Below are 17,525 nucleotides of genomic sequence, written 5' to 3'. Positions count from 1 at the left end.
GAAACACATAACTGGACACATAAATAGCAAGTCAGGACATGAGTCTTTGTACCCATGACAATCAAACAGCTGTAACTAAAACTGAAATCAAACAAAATTAAAACTAAAAACAAAACTGCCAATATGTCAAAAACATCGGACTCTACTCATGAACTCTACTCCATATAAATTAAATAATCATAATCACAAATAGCAGAAATCTCACAACTATTATAAAGAGAGTAAACTTCTCATTTGAACTCTTTTAAAACAGTCAGCTACTCTATTTTAGAGGCTCCTTCCGGCTCATACAGATCACTAACCGGGCCTTGCGGGGGAAGTACATTCATGCCCTCTTCCCTCCTTCCTACACTCCCACACATCTAAGGACCAAAGCTTGGTGAATTTCTGCAAAATAAGGTGTCAGAACCCGGTCCGCTTTGCCCCTCGGAGATGACGAGAGGCTTTCCCAAAGCTACAGCAAGCTGGGCTGTTTTTAATGACTCCTACTCAAGCTGAGTCAACGTCTGCTGAGAGGCCCCGTGTTAGGAGGACCTGTACCATGGAAAACATCACTCACACACACACACACACACACACACACACACACACACACACACACACACACACACACACACACACACACACACACACACACACACACACACACACACACACACACACACACACACACACACACACACATATATGGGCATGTAAAGTAATTACAGTTATATGTTACTATAATGATCAAAACCTTTCATTACATTTCCAGTAATTGTTTAGCTGCTGATGTCTGCCTGCACAGTATGAATCTAAACATTTTTCCAGCTTCTCCTCATTGTGTGTTTGCAGAGATTGACTCTGATGGCCTTTTGGATTGGAGGACCCTGGGAAACAGAGTCAGCTGACAGGACAGGGAGGTCTGTAGCAGGCAGTCTCTGTGGGCTACGGGCTGGCCAGACGCCCACTGAACATCCAGTGAGTGACCGCAGCATAAACGATTCACTTCTGTAGAATGGCCAAAAGGAATCTGAGACACCATCAGCCAGCCAAAGCGCTACAGTGTTTTCATTTCAAGAAATATATGTCTGGGATGCAACTAAACAAAGTAAAAAGGCAGGTAAGAATGTAATAAAGAGAACACTTAACGTCATAAAGTTTGAGTCAATAATCAGTTGATTTGAGAAATTACAACATCAAGCATTAGGGGAATTTCTCTTCCTCATGCCTGAGGTTGTACTTCCTACTTTGCTACTAGAAAGGTTTTTGTTTGAATTCTCTCACACAAAGACGTCTACTCATTTTGTGTTTGATATAGTGCACTAATAAGTTGGCAGATCAGTAAGGTGTATGCGTAATGCCTGATTAGGAAGACAGAAGTATGAAACTGAAAAGGAACTACTAATATTAGACTATTGCTGTTATTTTGGATGTAAAACAATGACACACTGGCTGAGGTTTTAGTGGAATCCACCATCATACTACAACATTATAAAGGCAAAAAGATCAGATCAAAGAGTATATATAACAAATATTTCCTGCAATATTAGTTGTGATCTACTGAAGCCTTTTATCAGTGCTGGCCTCCATCTGTTTACGTAGTCTGACCCTGACTGTGGTGAATAAAACAAAAGGATCATTCTTTCAATTCGGCGGACATCTTTTTTGTTAGACCAAAAATAACAAACATAATGTCTTTGCATGCATGTCTGTCTGTGCTTTTATCTGTGCATCTGGACTGCAAATGATACTTCTTTTTAATCTTTAACAATCTTCAAGCACAGCTGCTAACCTCCTGTCTGTCAAGGAGATGACAACAAGGTCTCACTAAGAACCAAAACTTACTGAAACAAGCCCCAAATTTGGTCAGCAAATGAAATAAACAGGAAATAGACTGCATTCACAAAGTCCATGTCAAAACAATTTCTCAATAAAGGCTTTTCATTCAAAGACGAGAGGAATGAACTTGGGTCTGTACCACCATTCTCCTTGTTAAATTTAAACATGTCTTCTGCAACAAGAGGGTCTTGTCAGGATTCTGGCAGCATTTCGTATTCTGAGGGGCTTGAGGTCCAGCATCAACACTGACGGGCCGGGGCCACATCTTCATTTCATTAAATGAACGAGGCAGGCATGGCCTCTCATTTCAATCGGACTGCTTCCAGGTTAAATGGGGTTTGCTGATATACTTCTACTACTTGGTCGGATCAGTGGGAAAACATGCTGGGCGAATATAATCTGACAAGAATCTAATTAGCTTTCCCTCATAACAGCAATAAGTACCTACAGTATCCTGAATGATAATGAGTGTTTGGAATGGCACTTCAGCCCTGAAAAGAGTCAGGTCTTTCTCTTGTGCTCAGTTGAGCTTTGAACTTGTGACTTGAATGAATCAGTAGCATGTTCACAAAACCCATAAGATGTCGTCCAAGTCCTTTAAAAGGCAGAAACAAACACAAATCTGTGTAACTGGTGTGTACTTCTACCTTTTATCTGTTTTTCTCATTTCAAAAATCGAATTGGCTCAATTTCCATGTTTTCACTCATCTTTACATCATCTTCCTCCTTCTGTCTTACTTTCAAAACAACTCCAGCATGTAAATTCATGCTCCAGGAAATATCCAGTTTTTTACTGATGCAATATTCGTGCTGTTTTCAAGCATGTTTATGCCTTTCATTAATGATAAAACAACTCCTTCTTACAATGTATCAATGTTGGTCTTATAGCTAATGCAGCAAATGTTATGTTGTATGAGGGCACACTATTTAAAAATTATATTATTAATCTGAAAACGATGCTGACGTTGCATTGGCAACATACAACCTACAAATCACTCCAGTGTTTACTTGAACATGTTGAAGGGACTCAACAATATTTTTTAATACATTTGGGTTATTGACCAAATTAAAATATGGTTATTTTGACCCAGTGTCAGACATAAAAAGCTCACGTTTTACCATAAAGCTGTTACATATTTACTGCTAGTTCAAAAAACAATGTGCATAAGATATTAACAACAATCAGTAACAAATAGTGACATCGAAATTAAAGAAAAAACTTGAGTAGATTATAACAGGTCGTGATTATATCATATTTTATTTAAGGTAGGGTCAATAAATAACCCAACAGCGACATCAAAAAATGAAGACAAACATTGTCTTGTTTGGTAGAAAATACACTTACATAATTCCATGTTCAAAGAAACCAATGATTGGTAGATGCAGTACACCAAAGTTACATCAAATGACACCCAGCACCCAGCCTATAGTGTCATTTTGTGACATTAGAGCTCCAAGTTCACCTAAAAGGGAAGTGGTGGAAAGAAGGAGAATTGCAACCAGTGACCAAACATTGACATTAAAACGTTTATACGCCAACAGATTCAAGCTGTTTCTGCTTCAGGAAAGAAAACTGACTGAAGCACAGCAGATTTGTTTCTTATCATTTGACTCTCACGCACCAAACTTCCAAGGACCCGAATGACCGTCGGGTCAGTTTCAATGCAATACAACAGAGAGAAGGGGCCATGTATGATTGGTTTGTTCCAGCCCGGCCTGGCTCTGCTGAGTGTGGCAGATAATTGGCTGATGGCAAGGCCCAAAAAGAGGACAAAACACTGATTTGATCGCTATCGACAGACGCTGGTCTGTCTCCATGCAACACAGCTGTGGAGCAGTGACATACGTGGACACAGCTGGATTAATCCAAGCTGTGTTTTGGTGTTATTGCCGTAGAAACCTGAATAAAAAAAAGCGGGGTGTCAGCTTGATGACCTCAGAAGGGGCTGCCTGTGTCTGATAGCAGCACTGAAGGAACTTTGGAAAGAAAGAAGAGGACAAAGTGGCACGAGAGAGGAAAAAAAGTAAGAGAATACTGTATATTGAAGCAACATGGTACATGAAACATTTCAGGTAAAAGCACAGAAGTCCTTTTCTCACAGCATTAAGTCAACATTGCCCTGAGTTGTCACATAAAAGGTTTGAAACCTCACCTATAATGAGAGTTAGCAAATATTGTTATCAGCATACAGCATGTACACGGAAAGGAATGACAAAGACTTTGCCCCCATAAAAAGCAAAGACCGGTAGGATGTTGAACTTCTTAACAAGCTCAATCTCTTTGTAAAGAAATCTTAAGTGTGGCATTTTATTTCCCTTTAGGTGACTGTTTTAACATGATATCTTAACCAGTCTATGAGAAAAACTATAAAAGTGGAAAAATAGTGTGAAATATGAGCATGCAACAGTGTCAGTTTCAATTCTGGTTGCAAGACACATTCACGGCAAACAAAGTGTCACTTCAGATTCTTCACACATGCAACATAAACTCTGCTCGTCAGTCCCTCTGCAGTCTTCATCTGATCAAAAGGCGGGCATCGGTATTTCCTTGTCTTGTCCCATTCTATGTTTCAATAATAAGGTGTATTCATATGTGATGGATATATACTGTAAGGTTAGTGTTTACAAGTTCCTGTCTTAGTGCGTTGCTGTGATTAAAAACCACTGGGATGTGTTGGTTTTTAGAAGATCCTCCACACTTCATCTGCTTGTGGCATATGGCAACACAGCAGATTCTGCAGAGTTATTGACAACCTGAGTGAAATACAGCAGCGCTTTGAGGACTCATTCATTCATAGACAACGGGGCGGCCAAACAGGCTCATTATTCCTGAATCAACAATGGCTCATTTTCCTCCATTATAAACATCATGGAAACAAACTTGGCATGGTTAGAATGTGAAAGTGGTTTAAAAATAAAATCGGTGTCAGTCTTGTTGTCACTTTGAGGTCAGAAAGGAGGTAATCTACGAGTGACAGGAAGTGTTTTTTTACACTGTGGGAAAAAATGTGATGTAGGAGGAGCTTGAAGTTGTCCAGCGGTTTTGTCATGGCCGAAGAGTCGGCAGAATCCACTGGTTGTAAAGCCGCAGCAGCTTGTTGTGCTATTCAACACAACTTCCACCAGAGAAGAGGAAGTCAGCGGAATCAGTTGCTGTACGTTTGGTGAAATTGAAACCATCAGTCTCATAATTAACTATTAGTACGTACATCCTGTGTCTACTGTTTAAAAAAATAATAATTGAATTGTTATTTATTTTTCTTTCTTTTTTTGGCAGATGCAAAAATACGCTTGAGGCGTGCAGCTACGGCACAATTAAATATTAACCAGGTTTTATCAATGTGATTAGAAGCTCCTATGTCATGTGAGGAACAAGTTTAAAAGGGAGTGGAGAAGGCTCAAAACACTGCAAGTAAGAAAGACTAGAGAGAGTATGTGGACTGCAAATGTTAAAACAATCAAGCTGTAAAGGAGTCACTTGAAAAGCATAGTTCCACTCTCTTTTTTAAGTTTCTCCTCTTTCATCTTCCCTCTGTGCCAACTATTGAATCTCGCCTTTATTCATCTCACGCTTTATCTTTCCCCATCAGCCTTTTCTTTCTCCCAGTCTTTCTTCAGATCTGTGCTGTCTTGGTGATATCCTAGCCTTACAGCTCGGCCCTTGGAGAAATCAGGCAGTTTTTATAGCTGAAACATTCTAATGGGCTCTAAAAATCCAAGTCAATCTTTTTGGGGTTTTTTATAGGAAGGGGCCCTGGTGTACTTGAGCAACTTCATCTTGATTAGGATGCAGCGCATGCTACTGTAGTCCCTGCAGATGGATGCTTGAGCTGAAGGTTCAACATTCTGGCTTAGTTGATGACATGAAGAGTGAGTGTGTGTGTGTGTGTGTGTGTGTGTGTGTGTGTGTGTGTGTGTGTGTGTGTGTGTGTGTGTGTGTGTGTGTGTGTGTGTGCGCGCGTGTGTGTTTGTGTGAGAGAGAGTGTAGAGAAAAATCAAAGATGTGAGAAGTGAGAAAAGCACCATGTCAGAATCTGCCATTTATACTGATATATACTGATAAATTCATTTCTTTAACAAGATTTTTGAAACTTATGATGAATTAATTGAGCCTGTTGAGGGCTAAGTTTAATGTCAAATGTTAACAATGTTAGTCAGTATTATATTACATATTACTGTACAGGAATGTTAACGATGCTGTGGGACAAAAGCCAATAACTGTTCTTAAACGATGTTAAATGGTGGCATAATTGGAAAGTGAACGTTTGAAATATAATAAATAAAATATATATTAATACTGCTCTGATGTTCTTATGTTAACAATGGATCAAATGTGTAACGTGGGGACCAGTTTCTTGATGGGAGCCAGGCAAATAAGACATTTTTACATCCAAAACAAGTCAATATCCAAACTGCATTACTGATCTGTGCAGTACAACACGCAGAAAACTCAATGTATGTTAGCAATCTACTTTGCCAGGAACAGATAATATTGTGACTCCAGACTAGTTGTTCCATAACACACAACTCCATGACTCTTTCTCTCTCCCGTTGATATTTCTCATCGCAGAGATGAAAACTCTGTCGGCCTCGGGCCATGGTGCAGTAGAGGCTCAGTGTGGTTCCACCTCCTCCTCTTAATGCAGCTCCCTGCCTACATCCCTCCTTAAATCTTCCTCTCTCCGTATACATCCCCTCGCTCCACAGGACCCCAGTCAAAGGCATCGTCCTCTAGATATTCGGAGGTGTGTATGTGTGTGGGGGGGTCTATGTATGTATATACCATGCAGATTCACACGTGAGGAAAAGTGAAGCTGTACAAGGCTCTGCAGTCTTGGCTTGATGAGAAAGAAAGCGACAGACTAGAAGCAGCTGCTGACAAATAAAAACTAACTAGCAATGCCGCCTCGGAGTCACCCACATAAAAGCTTCTCTGCTTGGTTATTATCCCACAGATAAGTGGCCAGGAGGGCTGCAGGGAGAGTAACAACTGGTGAGCGTGCATGTGTGTGTGATTACAAGAGAGTACCATTTCCTTCAAAAGAGTACCTGGTGAGAGAAAAAAAAAAAAAACTCCACACACAATACATGTCTTATCCAGAGCTCCTGTATCCAATAAACAAAGCCATGTTTGATGTGTTGTAAATGAACAGGAGCGAGACCCAGAGGGCCAAAAACTCACACGGAGCGCTGCACTGCCACATATCAGGAAGACCGTCTTTCTTTCATCATTTTTATAGCCCCAGCTTCCTGAATTACCCACACTCCACTCACTCCCCGTTGGCAAGTACAGCCCATGACACACACACACACAAGTGAACCGGGAGACCCCATGCCAGCGCTGATGGCCTTCATCTCAGCCTGCCTCTGCTGAGCTCATGGGAGGTCAAACCCACTGACTCCGTCACATTGTCATGCTATACTGTAAAGCGCCTTTTAAACTCTAACTTTCAACTGATATCACCCAAACTGCACCATTTATTTTGACTGAGAGTCATTTTGATTGACAGGATCCTGCCGTTCACAGACATAGGCCAAATAAAACACCAGCAGCTCTGAAACTATTGCCAGCACTGGGTGAAAGTGAAAGTGAAAATAACTTTTTCAGGATCAAGAATTTTTGTTTTTGACACTACATCAAATAATACTGTGCAAACAAACATGTACTGCTGAAAAAACCATAACCATAAAAATGGTGGTGCAATTGGTTAAAAGCTAATTTTACATTATTTAGTTCATGCAACAGAAACTGTCTGAATCAGTCCTAATCTTCCTGTCAAGACACATCAACAGGCCAACAGATTCAGTTTTTTAATAAGTTGCTTGTGTGTCAAGCGAACAATCCACTTCAAAAATGTCCATCAATACATCTGTCAGTCTGCCTCCATTTGTCTTGCATTTTATTTTGGCAGTGATCACAGAATCAGATTATTGTTGGAAGAAGACGGCTGACGCTGGAGGCAAGAAAAGGAGCCATCATCATCACAAACCCCCATCACTGCTTTTCTGGGTGAAACCCAGCTGAAAAAGAGCCTGCAGCCGGCACAGTGGATTCACCCAGACACTGGTGGGATCCATAATAACACGGAAAGCAAAACAAGCAAGGGCACGAGGAGGAAGGCACTGACTGACAAGGAAATTAAGATAACAAATATTGGAGAGGATCTTGTAAAACAAAACAAAAACATTTCCATTTCCTTCATTGGAATATTTAGGAAAATGACACTTTCTTTTATTTCTATATATGTACTTGTATGTTATTTAGGCTATTGTTCTGAAAATGTTTAAAGCAACCAATGAGCCATGAATTGCATAAAAAGAAATGCTCCATTCATCTGTCTGCTGAGCTACTGAAGTACGTCCTCCACTGCAACAATGATTCTCAAACATCACAGCCCAAAGGACTCTCAAACCAAACACAGCTCCAGGTGGTTTCACTAATCTGATCCTCATCTCTGGCAGAAGGTGTGAGAATCAGCGACATGAGCTGCTGAAAAGTCGTTCCTCTCGAATGAAACCTGCGTGAGTCAGGTTTGAGTCAAATGGAGCATATCCAGAATACTAAACAATGCCTCTCCTTGTCATTGACAGCCCCCTGACTTTTCCCAGGTTTCCCTTCACTGTACCTCCTCCACTGGCTGCCTGTGGCTTGTTAGTATCTAATTCAGTGTCCCGGTGCTGCTGCATACAGCTGCCGAAAGAGTACACTCCAGTCTTTATTTCAGCCACACACACCGGCACATTCTACCAGGTGGAGGATCATTGCCCTGCGTCACTCCACCTGCCCTCAGATCTCCATCTCTCCTTTTGAATTACATTATCTTTACTCAGATCTACATGTCTTTGGTTCATAACTGGAGCTCCTGTCTTCAACTGATAGAAGTGATGTAGAAAGTGGAACCATTCTCGAGGTATTCAAAGCCTATCAGTTGATCAGAATCGAATTAATGCTGCAATGCCCACCTTTGAAAACCACTTTACAATATTGCATCATGCCGTATAGGCTATCCATTGCAACAAATTAGTTTCAACAATCAAAAGATGCACAACTCCTCCCGACTATTTGTCAAAATCACTGTACGCTGAGATATTGAACATGATTAGAGCTGCAACTTCTCATTATCGATTAGTCGTCTATAAAATGTCAGAAATGAGTGGAACATCCCCATCACAATTCCCTAGAGGCAAAGATATTCAATTTACAATCTTATAAAACTGAGAAAAAGCTGCGCATCTTCACATTTGAGAAGCTGGAATATTTGCTTGAAAATGACTCAATCATGGGGATTAAGTTATTGTCTCTCATCTAATCAGTTATTCTTGTTTCAGCTCTCCGTGTGCTGGATAGATGAATGAAGAAACTGCAACAATGGCTATTTACTCTGGGACAGTGTGGGAGTAAACAGACGGGGCTGTCCAGTCAGTTGGAGAACAGGAATGCTGCAGCAAGAATTTCAAATTGTGGTGATCCCATTCCATTTAGACTAGTCGCTCATTGTTTTCAGTCCAGCGAGTCCACCCAGTTGCCTCACCCGGTCCGGTGGTGGTGAGGGGGATTCATACTGTGTTTATGCTGGTCCACATGTCATGTTGCTGAGCTCCAAAGATGACTAACCTCCCCTCTAACTGGCCTGCTTGTTTTCTTTACACGATCAGACGGGCAAGGTGAGGTGCACTGCATTGGCCAATCATTCTACTGACTACATTCAAACTCTTTGTTTTTTGTCAATCAGGAAGTATTAAACGGCCTCGCTCATCCCTCTTGGACAAATAACTGCAGGCATTTGAGGAATGCTGTGGGAACAATGTTGCTGCTATTGGAATTCATCAGTGGCCACAGTGTAAACTATTTTATAGAGCCCACTTGGATGGCGGGGCGGTTATAGGATAAGCCACACATCCTCATTTCGTTGGTGACACAGGATGCATTCAACTCTGACTCCGAGGACTTGTTGCCCAAAGGCAGCTCACTATTGACATGACAGAATATTTTGGCAGGCTACCTATACATTATTATACCATTTTAGAGACAGGTGACCAGGTAATATAAACTAAAATGTACTTATCAGGAGATATATATGTCTTTATATGTCCATGGTATAAAAACTTAACTAAAAACAAAAGCCTTTCTATCCGGATCTGGCAACATACAAAAGACTCTAATGCATCCAAAATCTATAAATGTCATATTTTGGTATATTCTTTTGAAACATTTACTGTCAAATACCTTTGCAAAATAGTTGCAAAGCATTAATTTCCATGAAGATCCTTCATCAGCGATGACATGGACACGGACAAGAAGTCAGCAGCTCGTGTTATTGACACAAAGTAATAAAACAAAAATAAATCCTCCTCTTACCTTTGTGCTTCTCCATTCCCTCGCTGTTTCACCTTGGTAGCCCTCGCTTCCCTCCTCTCGTATAAATCAAACAATCCCCAAAAAGTTTGTGAAGGGACGGAGAAACTCTGCGGAGTGCAGCCCCGACGCTCCCGTTTTCAACAATACAACACTGACTGGCTGGGTCGAGATTTGACGCAACAACAGCGCTCTCTCCTCGTCTTCCTAATCTAGCTTTTTTTTGCCGCACCTCCTCCCGCATGCAGCATCCGCGCCGCAGCTCGGCTGCTCTTGGAAGAGTGTTTTTTTTTCCAGGTGTCAGTCAGAGACACTCACGGGGGTCCCGGAACAAAGTGAGGAAGAGGTTCACTCTGAGGGGGGCGGGGGGCGGGGGGGGGGGGGGGGGGGGGGGGGCGTCTAGGCGATCTTCAGATTCGGTTTGTTTACTATGAGTTCCTAAATCCTGGTTTTCAGACAAACACGTGCGATGTCTGACTGGTTCGACTGCAGATTTGCGTGATTCTTGACTGACATGTAGGTCAGATTGTATCTGTCAAAAACACAGTTAATCCGCAAATGAGTGTGTCGGATCAGAAGGAAACAGAGAGAACGGTGTCAGGATAAAACTAACATGGTATCGATGTTATTATTACACATATACAGTTAGTGACTTTATTAAAAAAACACTGTTAACGCAACAGAAAAGTGATCAGACAACCGTGGGAGCACCGTGACGTGGTGGAGGTAAGGAATGTCATGCAGTTTTACCGCAAAACGATTAAACCGCATGACGTGCATCCGAGTGTTTTTATATGAAGCCTCTAATTTGGTGAAGGTCTTATACAGTAACATACGGAGCGCAGGCGCAGTCAGCGCGATTGTGTGGTTGAGTAGCAAAAGCGCAAGACCAGAGAAACACTTAGTAAAGGTTATAGTTCGCCTATTATTGCCCCAGTCACGCTGAAGATAAGTGCTGATATATAGTGCTGCTGGTTAATGATTCACTCTCTATATGTGGCTCACTATCTGCAGACTGTAAGCCCTGATGGAGGGCCCGCTTCATGTCACTGTTGTTGGGTTTTACTCACAGGGGACATATATGACATCGAGGCACATGACAGTCCAAGTGTCCCTCTGTAGTTCCCTCGTGAAGACGCCATGTGTTTAATTGATCACATGTCTGAGTAAAGTAACATTAGTCATGAAAGAGGGTTCAGCTCTTCAAAAACATATTCACCCATCCTCTAACGGGGCTGAGAAGACACCCCGAAGGAAGGCGGCGGCCGCCGGGGTCAGACGAGGTCAAGATCCGAACTCAACAGAGGCTGAGGACACAACTAAGGACTTCCCTGCTGTACAGTATTGTGACAACCCTTTCCACTGAAAACTGTGCAAGAAATGGCGACCTTTGTGATCTCACAACTTTGATGATGAATTATCATGAATAGTTTATTCACCAGAGGTGAGGTGTCCTTGCCCCTCTCTATGTGCCAAGATTTTAAGTTCTTTGTACAGACATTTTAACTTAAAAAAAGAAAAGATAATATTGCTAGTATTAGGCATCTACTCTATTTCTCTGTAATGCACACACATGCAGGCAACGAGCTTTCCTCTACTTTCCCATGACTAGTTCCTCTGAAGCAAATGAATTGTTCAAAGAGTGAAGAGTGTCTTGTTCAAATCCAGTGCACAGATTTTCCCAGCTTTGATTTCCACCTGTAACCCCATTCGTCACAAAGATACAAACATTGCCACTGGGGATCTCTCCTTTGCTGCGTGTTGATGCAAACTCATTTCTGAGCGTTGATGGCAATATTTCTGCAGTGCACGTGTGCACATCTGTGTGTGTGAATATGCAACGAGCAGCAATATCCTCTGATCATTTCCCCAAGTGGAAATAGAACATAATGGTTCAAATTGAATGTGATTGGTGTGTTAGCGGGATTTTCTCGATGTCATAGCTTAAAATCTGTTTTTTTAAATAGAACCTTTATGAATGTAAAGCTAATAGTATAAGACCAGGTTATTATCCATGTGCACTGTATTTTCCAGAAATAAGATGTTGAGTTTTCATTCTGAAGAAAAGTCTGGCTCTTCATTTATCGCAACAAAGGCTGATGCCATATTTATTCAATACAGTGGGACAATTGATGCTTTTTTGTTGTCTGTTTATGTGTCAACTTCCTGGCTCAATATTTTTGTGTTTGTTGTTATGCACAAATACAAAAGAAAACTTGCACTTGACCAAGTCTTTTCACCTTCTTCTAGGCCAACTGCAATGACGGCAATGATTCAGTTCTCCGCCTTGAAGCGGTGTCTATCAGTCTGAATCTGTGCGCAGACTTCACGGGTCAGCTAAAAGTCAACTGGTGATGTCACCGTTTTTTCTACACTTTACGCTATGGCCTTGAGCGAATGGCGAAAGTGTGAATGTAAGTCAGGCATGATGGCTCAGCATGAACTGAATACAAGGGTGGTCTGTCTTTGTCTGTCCGTCTACAGCAAAAGAGCTCTCTTCTTAATCCAGCAGGGGAATTCCTATTGTGCAGCAGACATTTGTGAGCCCCTGGCCGTACGGGTGATTTCAAGTCTTCAACGTTCAGATTTGGATGATTTCGGGTCATCGTGCTTGCCCATATGTGTGGGGTATTTATGTGTAGGGGTCGAACAAGGGTGATACAAGTTTCGCCGTGGGTCAGACACACTTGAACTTTACAAGATCACATTTTTGAGTCAAAGGTGCGACGATGGAGCGGGCTTCCCTCCTCTTTTCTGCTGGAGCACAAAGAGCATTCCTCAGCTGTGAATCAGAGGACAAAGGTCACTGACTCAACTCCATATTAGCACTGGACCCTCTTTGATTCAGGGGCCTTTCCCATGTTTGCACACATATACACAAACACACGATGCACAACCAATCCCCTGAAAAGAGACCCCCCATTTATTTCGGTATTTTCATCTAATCTAGTCTGAACCTCTTACTGTTAAGTCTGGGAATTTCCAAAAGAAAGTTGAATCCACTGACTCTGCTGTACCTCCCTGTTGTTTTAAGAATGTTTAGACCAAGAATGCAGAGGGTACCGGCTGCACACTGCACCTTGTAAAGATGGCTCTCGTTTCCCTGCGCCACAGAGGTGCGTGCACCTGACTAAACGTCGAGAGGCTCTCCCGTGGCTTACGTAGGAGAGTGTTAAGTCATAGCGGGATAATATTGTCTTTAGTTCATGTGTGCTCAAGTTCACGGTAACCTCTGTGGAAAATAAACAGTGGTTCTTCATATTTCAAAGTGTGTGCGGATGACTCATGGGAGAGCTGAGAAAATGTTGAGGCGATACCTTTTGTGACGGCTTAAATCTCGCCTGCCAGGTAGGTTGTGTTTGGGGAGCACTGAGAGGGATTTTTGAACTCTGATCTCCTGTATTGAATAAGACCAAGCAGAGGACAAGTAGTTAGATAATTCCCCGAAATGCACAAAATACACTTATTGCCTTACTTCTTTGTCACTATTACTAACATTAGATATTACATCAAACAGGATATATGCAGTAAAGTCAAATATGTTCATACAATCAAAGACAATCTCTCAACAGACTTTTATCTCAATCGACCATCTAGTGCAAATAACGATGAAAAAAACAGATAAATAAACGCAAAAATTCCCCTCTTCTAGTATGAATATTGATATTAGATGGATATTCTTGACATGATTTGGTGTCATGGTTGAATATTAATTTGCTCTAACTTTTCCCTAAAAAAACAGTACAAGCCTTTCGCTGAGAACACATTTTGTTGTGTCACAGAAAAGAACGGCTAAATAATTAAATCAATGATGGCTGAATTCAATGTAGCTGCTTCAGTTTCAGGGTCTTGTGCATGCTGGTTCACTGTCACACTGTAATTACTACTGGGGCATTTGAATAGAACGGAGCCATCGCTAACATTAACAGCTGTGCTTTATGAAACCTAAACAGTCAGAACAGAAACTTCAGTTACTCTTGCTCTACTCTACCAGCCCTGAACCAAAATAGTTTCTCTGGTGAAGTCTGTACCCCACTGTATTACATTCATGCCTGTAGTTGCTGTGCAACATTACCACCTAGAGGTGTAGATGTAGAAGTGTGGACGGCTCCAGATAAATGACAAATACATGTGGAATTCTTGCATACTTGAAAGTTAATGATGATTTTTCTGTTATTTAAAGACATCATCTACTATATGAAAAGACAGAAGAAGAATTAAGCCCTTTTCATGTCCAACACTATGCCGGCATCCATCTGCCAATGAATCGGCATCTGTATGATAAACACAAACAGAGGCACATCTCAGATTTCTCTTCGCCCTGTTGCTTCACATAATGAAATACTCCACCAAAGCTTAGATCTGTCGGACTCCTCAGTTTGGCAGCAGGCATCACTCTGACTAGCCTCATCTCAGAGAAAGATAAGCGGTCTCTCAGAGCGAAGTACTGCATCTGATGTTAGAGCACGGTGACAATAGAGCCTCCTCAAACACATGAATGACGAGAGACTTTATTAAAAAGCTCCTGTCCCTCCTTGACCTTTTCACTGAATTGAAAATGTGCCAGGACGTCAAGTGGGATGTGAACATCATTTTCACAGACAAATTTACATGTAAATCACATACTCTTCAAATGCAGAGGCAGAAGTTTAGCCTCTTTGCTTTGGTTAAGTTCAACCAAAGGGCAATTGAATCTGTGAAAATGACCTCTCAGGAACCACGAGAGCAACTTTCCTTTGTATTATTATTTCCGTACACCTTTTACCGTCCTCACTGTCATCTCACATGGGTACAGTGTTGAATGATGTGCTATTAAGAGCCAAGAATACAAAATGTATGAATATTTAGATTTTAACTAACACATAACTTATTTCACTTAATTGCATAATTTGTGCTGTGTGATATTTCTTTTAACTGGACTGACCACCTGCCTGCTTTTGACACTCAACTGCACTCAGTGTCTTAAACAGCAGATCCCATACATCTAATATTTGGATCAACATATAGGCTATTTGCAATGTATTGTTACATTTGTTGAATATTTGCAATAAACCACCCACTGCTATGTTTCATATATTGTTAATATACTTTAAATTGTAACCAAAGAAACAAGCAACAAACACTTTTGCATCCGTTTTGTTTATTTGCACAGGCTGAAATTTAAAAAATGATATAACCAAATATTAAGAATGGAAATTAATGTGCAAGTAGAGGACAACATACTGGAAATGTATCCTACTTGTAGTTGAATAAGATTCCATGATACATGACATAAAAAAACACAAAACCATCACACAGAGCGTAAAGTCATTCTGAAATGTTCTCGGTTTGACTTTAAGGAAGACGTAACCAAATGAGTAAACAGTTCCGTAAGTTAGTACCGCTGTATTTTATTGAGAAGTGCTCTCTGCTTGTGAGATATTTAACACTTCAAGGTCCAAGGACAAGGACAAAATGGCCTATGAACCTAAGTTTGGAAACATTTGACCTGAAAAACTTAAAACACATCCAGCTTTTAAATGCCGCATAGAATCGTCTGATGTTTTTTTGTTTTTTTGACACTGTACCTTTAAATAGCACCCGTATCTAGTACGCATGCGCATCCTCTGTTTAGTTTTCTCCAACCTGATGAACTGTCTAGTGTCGCTGCGCTAGCAAACCCATCGGTTCCCGGGTTCTTGTCATGTTTTGAGAGCGACAGCGGGGCTTTTTCTCCACGGGAATACAAGGAAACACCACCGCACACTGCTGTCAACGAAGCCAACGTCTGAAGGAGCCTAACATTTGCTGCGGGAACAGACCAGGAGGACCAACAACAGTTCAAAGTATTTGCTCGATGCCCCCCTCCAGTCGGCAAGAATAGCCTTCCAGTTCCCACATCACACCACATCCATGTTGACTGCGGCAGCCTTCGCACTGGGTCCAGGGCTACGACACCACAACCCCTTTGTTCTTCTGGGCCAAAGATCCGGCTAAATTGTAGCGGTTTTGTGGAAAGCGCCGTCGCATGTTGCAATATACATCCCGGTGTCGGTGTGACGGATTGTTTACGCGTTAAAATGGCTGCTGAAATGGCATTCGGTAATAGAGAGTAGAGGTCTCGATTCAACGCAGTAGCGTTACGTTACCCAGCTGAGGCCAACAACTGTAAATAAGCTACGTATGCTAACACATTATGTACCAGCTAGTCACAGTATTCAACGAGTTAGCCGCTTAATTAGCTCAAATAGACGCTCGGCTCTTTTTTGGGTAGGTTCTTCCCAGAAGAGGAAGAGTGAAGAGGGGATTCCTCCCACTCCGAGTCTATGCATGCGGTTAAACAAGCAGCCTCCTAAAGAAAACCTCTAACGTTACGTTTTCGCAGCCGGGCTTAGCTTAGCCGTAATGCCAATATGCATAATAATCAGCGAATATGCAGGACTTCTTTGTTGTAAGTGAAGCAGCCTGAGTAGCCGAGGCTCTCTCCCCCGGAGCAGACGTGAAGGCCCCGGGTCTTTTACTCGGCTTGGTAAACATGCATCCCGGGGGGAAATGTAAGGCGGAACTCTTTATGTTAGGACCCAAACCAGCCCCCCACAGCGATCTGCGGGGCCTCAACAGATACCTGGTGGTCTATGTTTTGTTTTACTTTGTGCTGGTCACTCACGCGTCCCCGGCGAAACCGTGCGACAAGAACTGTCTCTCTGGGAAATGTGTCAACGGATCGTGCATCTGTGACCGAGGATGGGTCGGAGACCAGTGCCAGCACTGCCAAGGGAGGTTCAAGTAAGTGGCCATGCACTTAAAGCGATTCCATCTTTTACTAGACACCAGATCACTTCATTGTTTGTCATAACTATCATCATATTCAGTTTTTAAAAAATGGTCTGAGCCACTCAAAGTAGGTTAGGAGCTGATTTAACCCAGTAGTGTCTGTTTTCCATTAACTGTCAGTGGAGATCACTCAGCAAACAGACCACGTTAATGAAAAAACTGCCTCAAATGACAAAGTTAAACCCCCCTTTTTACACTTTGAATCAGTTAAACAAGCCGACTGTTGCTCAAAACTTAACTTTACTTTTGAATGAGCTGCTAGATGAAAGACCTGTTGAGCTCAGTGCCTGGAAGACACAGGGTTTTATTTCTAATAAGTATTAATATGGGACAAGAATACTTTATTAAAATGCTTGGATTCATCACTAGCCAAAGCTTTGATAATGTGAACCCACGATGTTATATTTTAGGTTCTGATACAGGTAATTATTTGCATCATCCTTGATTGATTGGTCTATAAAATGTTGGAAAAGGGCCCATCAAACTTGACTGACTTATTCAAATTACTTGTTGCGTTCGACTTAAAGTCCAAAAC

The 17,525-nt window shown here is 41.7% G+C and overlaps 1 protein-coding gene across 2 annotated transcripts in view; it reads left to right on the top strand.

The window, feature by feature from the left end:
* Window positions 1-15,784: 15,784 nt before the first annotated feature.
* atrnl1b (attractin-like 1b) overlaps window positions 15,785-17,525 on the top strand; it is a 54,143-nt gene continuing 52,402 nt past the window's right edge. For both annotated transcript variants that reach the window (XR_012954616.1, XM_076093742.1), the window contains exon 1: window positions 15,785-16,942. Coding sequence is in view for 1 of the 2 variants with exons in the window: in XM_076093742.1 (XP_075949857.1) it covers window positions 16,692-16,942 (251 nt within the window). In the remaining variant the exon portion in view is untranslated. The remainder of the gene's footprint in view (window positions 16,943-17,525) is intronic.

Source organism: Anarhichas minor, unplaced genomic scaffold (assembly GCF_050575085.1).
Source record: "Anarhichas minor isolate MPS153535 unplaced genomic scaffold, ASM5057508v1 ptg000017l, whole genome shotgun sequence".
NCBI classification, from domain to species: Eukaryota; Metazoa; Chordata; class Actinopteri; order Perciformes; family Anarhichadidae; genus Anarhichas; species Anarhichas minor.
This window is presented reverse-complemented; position numbering and strand designations above follow the sequence as displayed.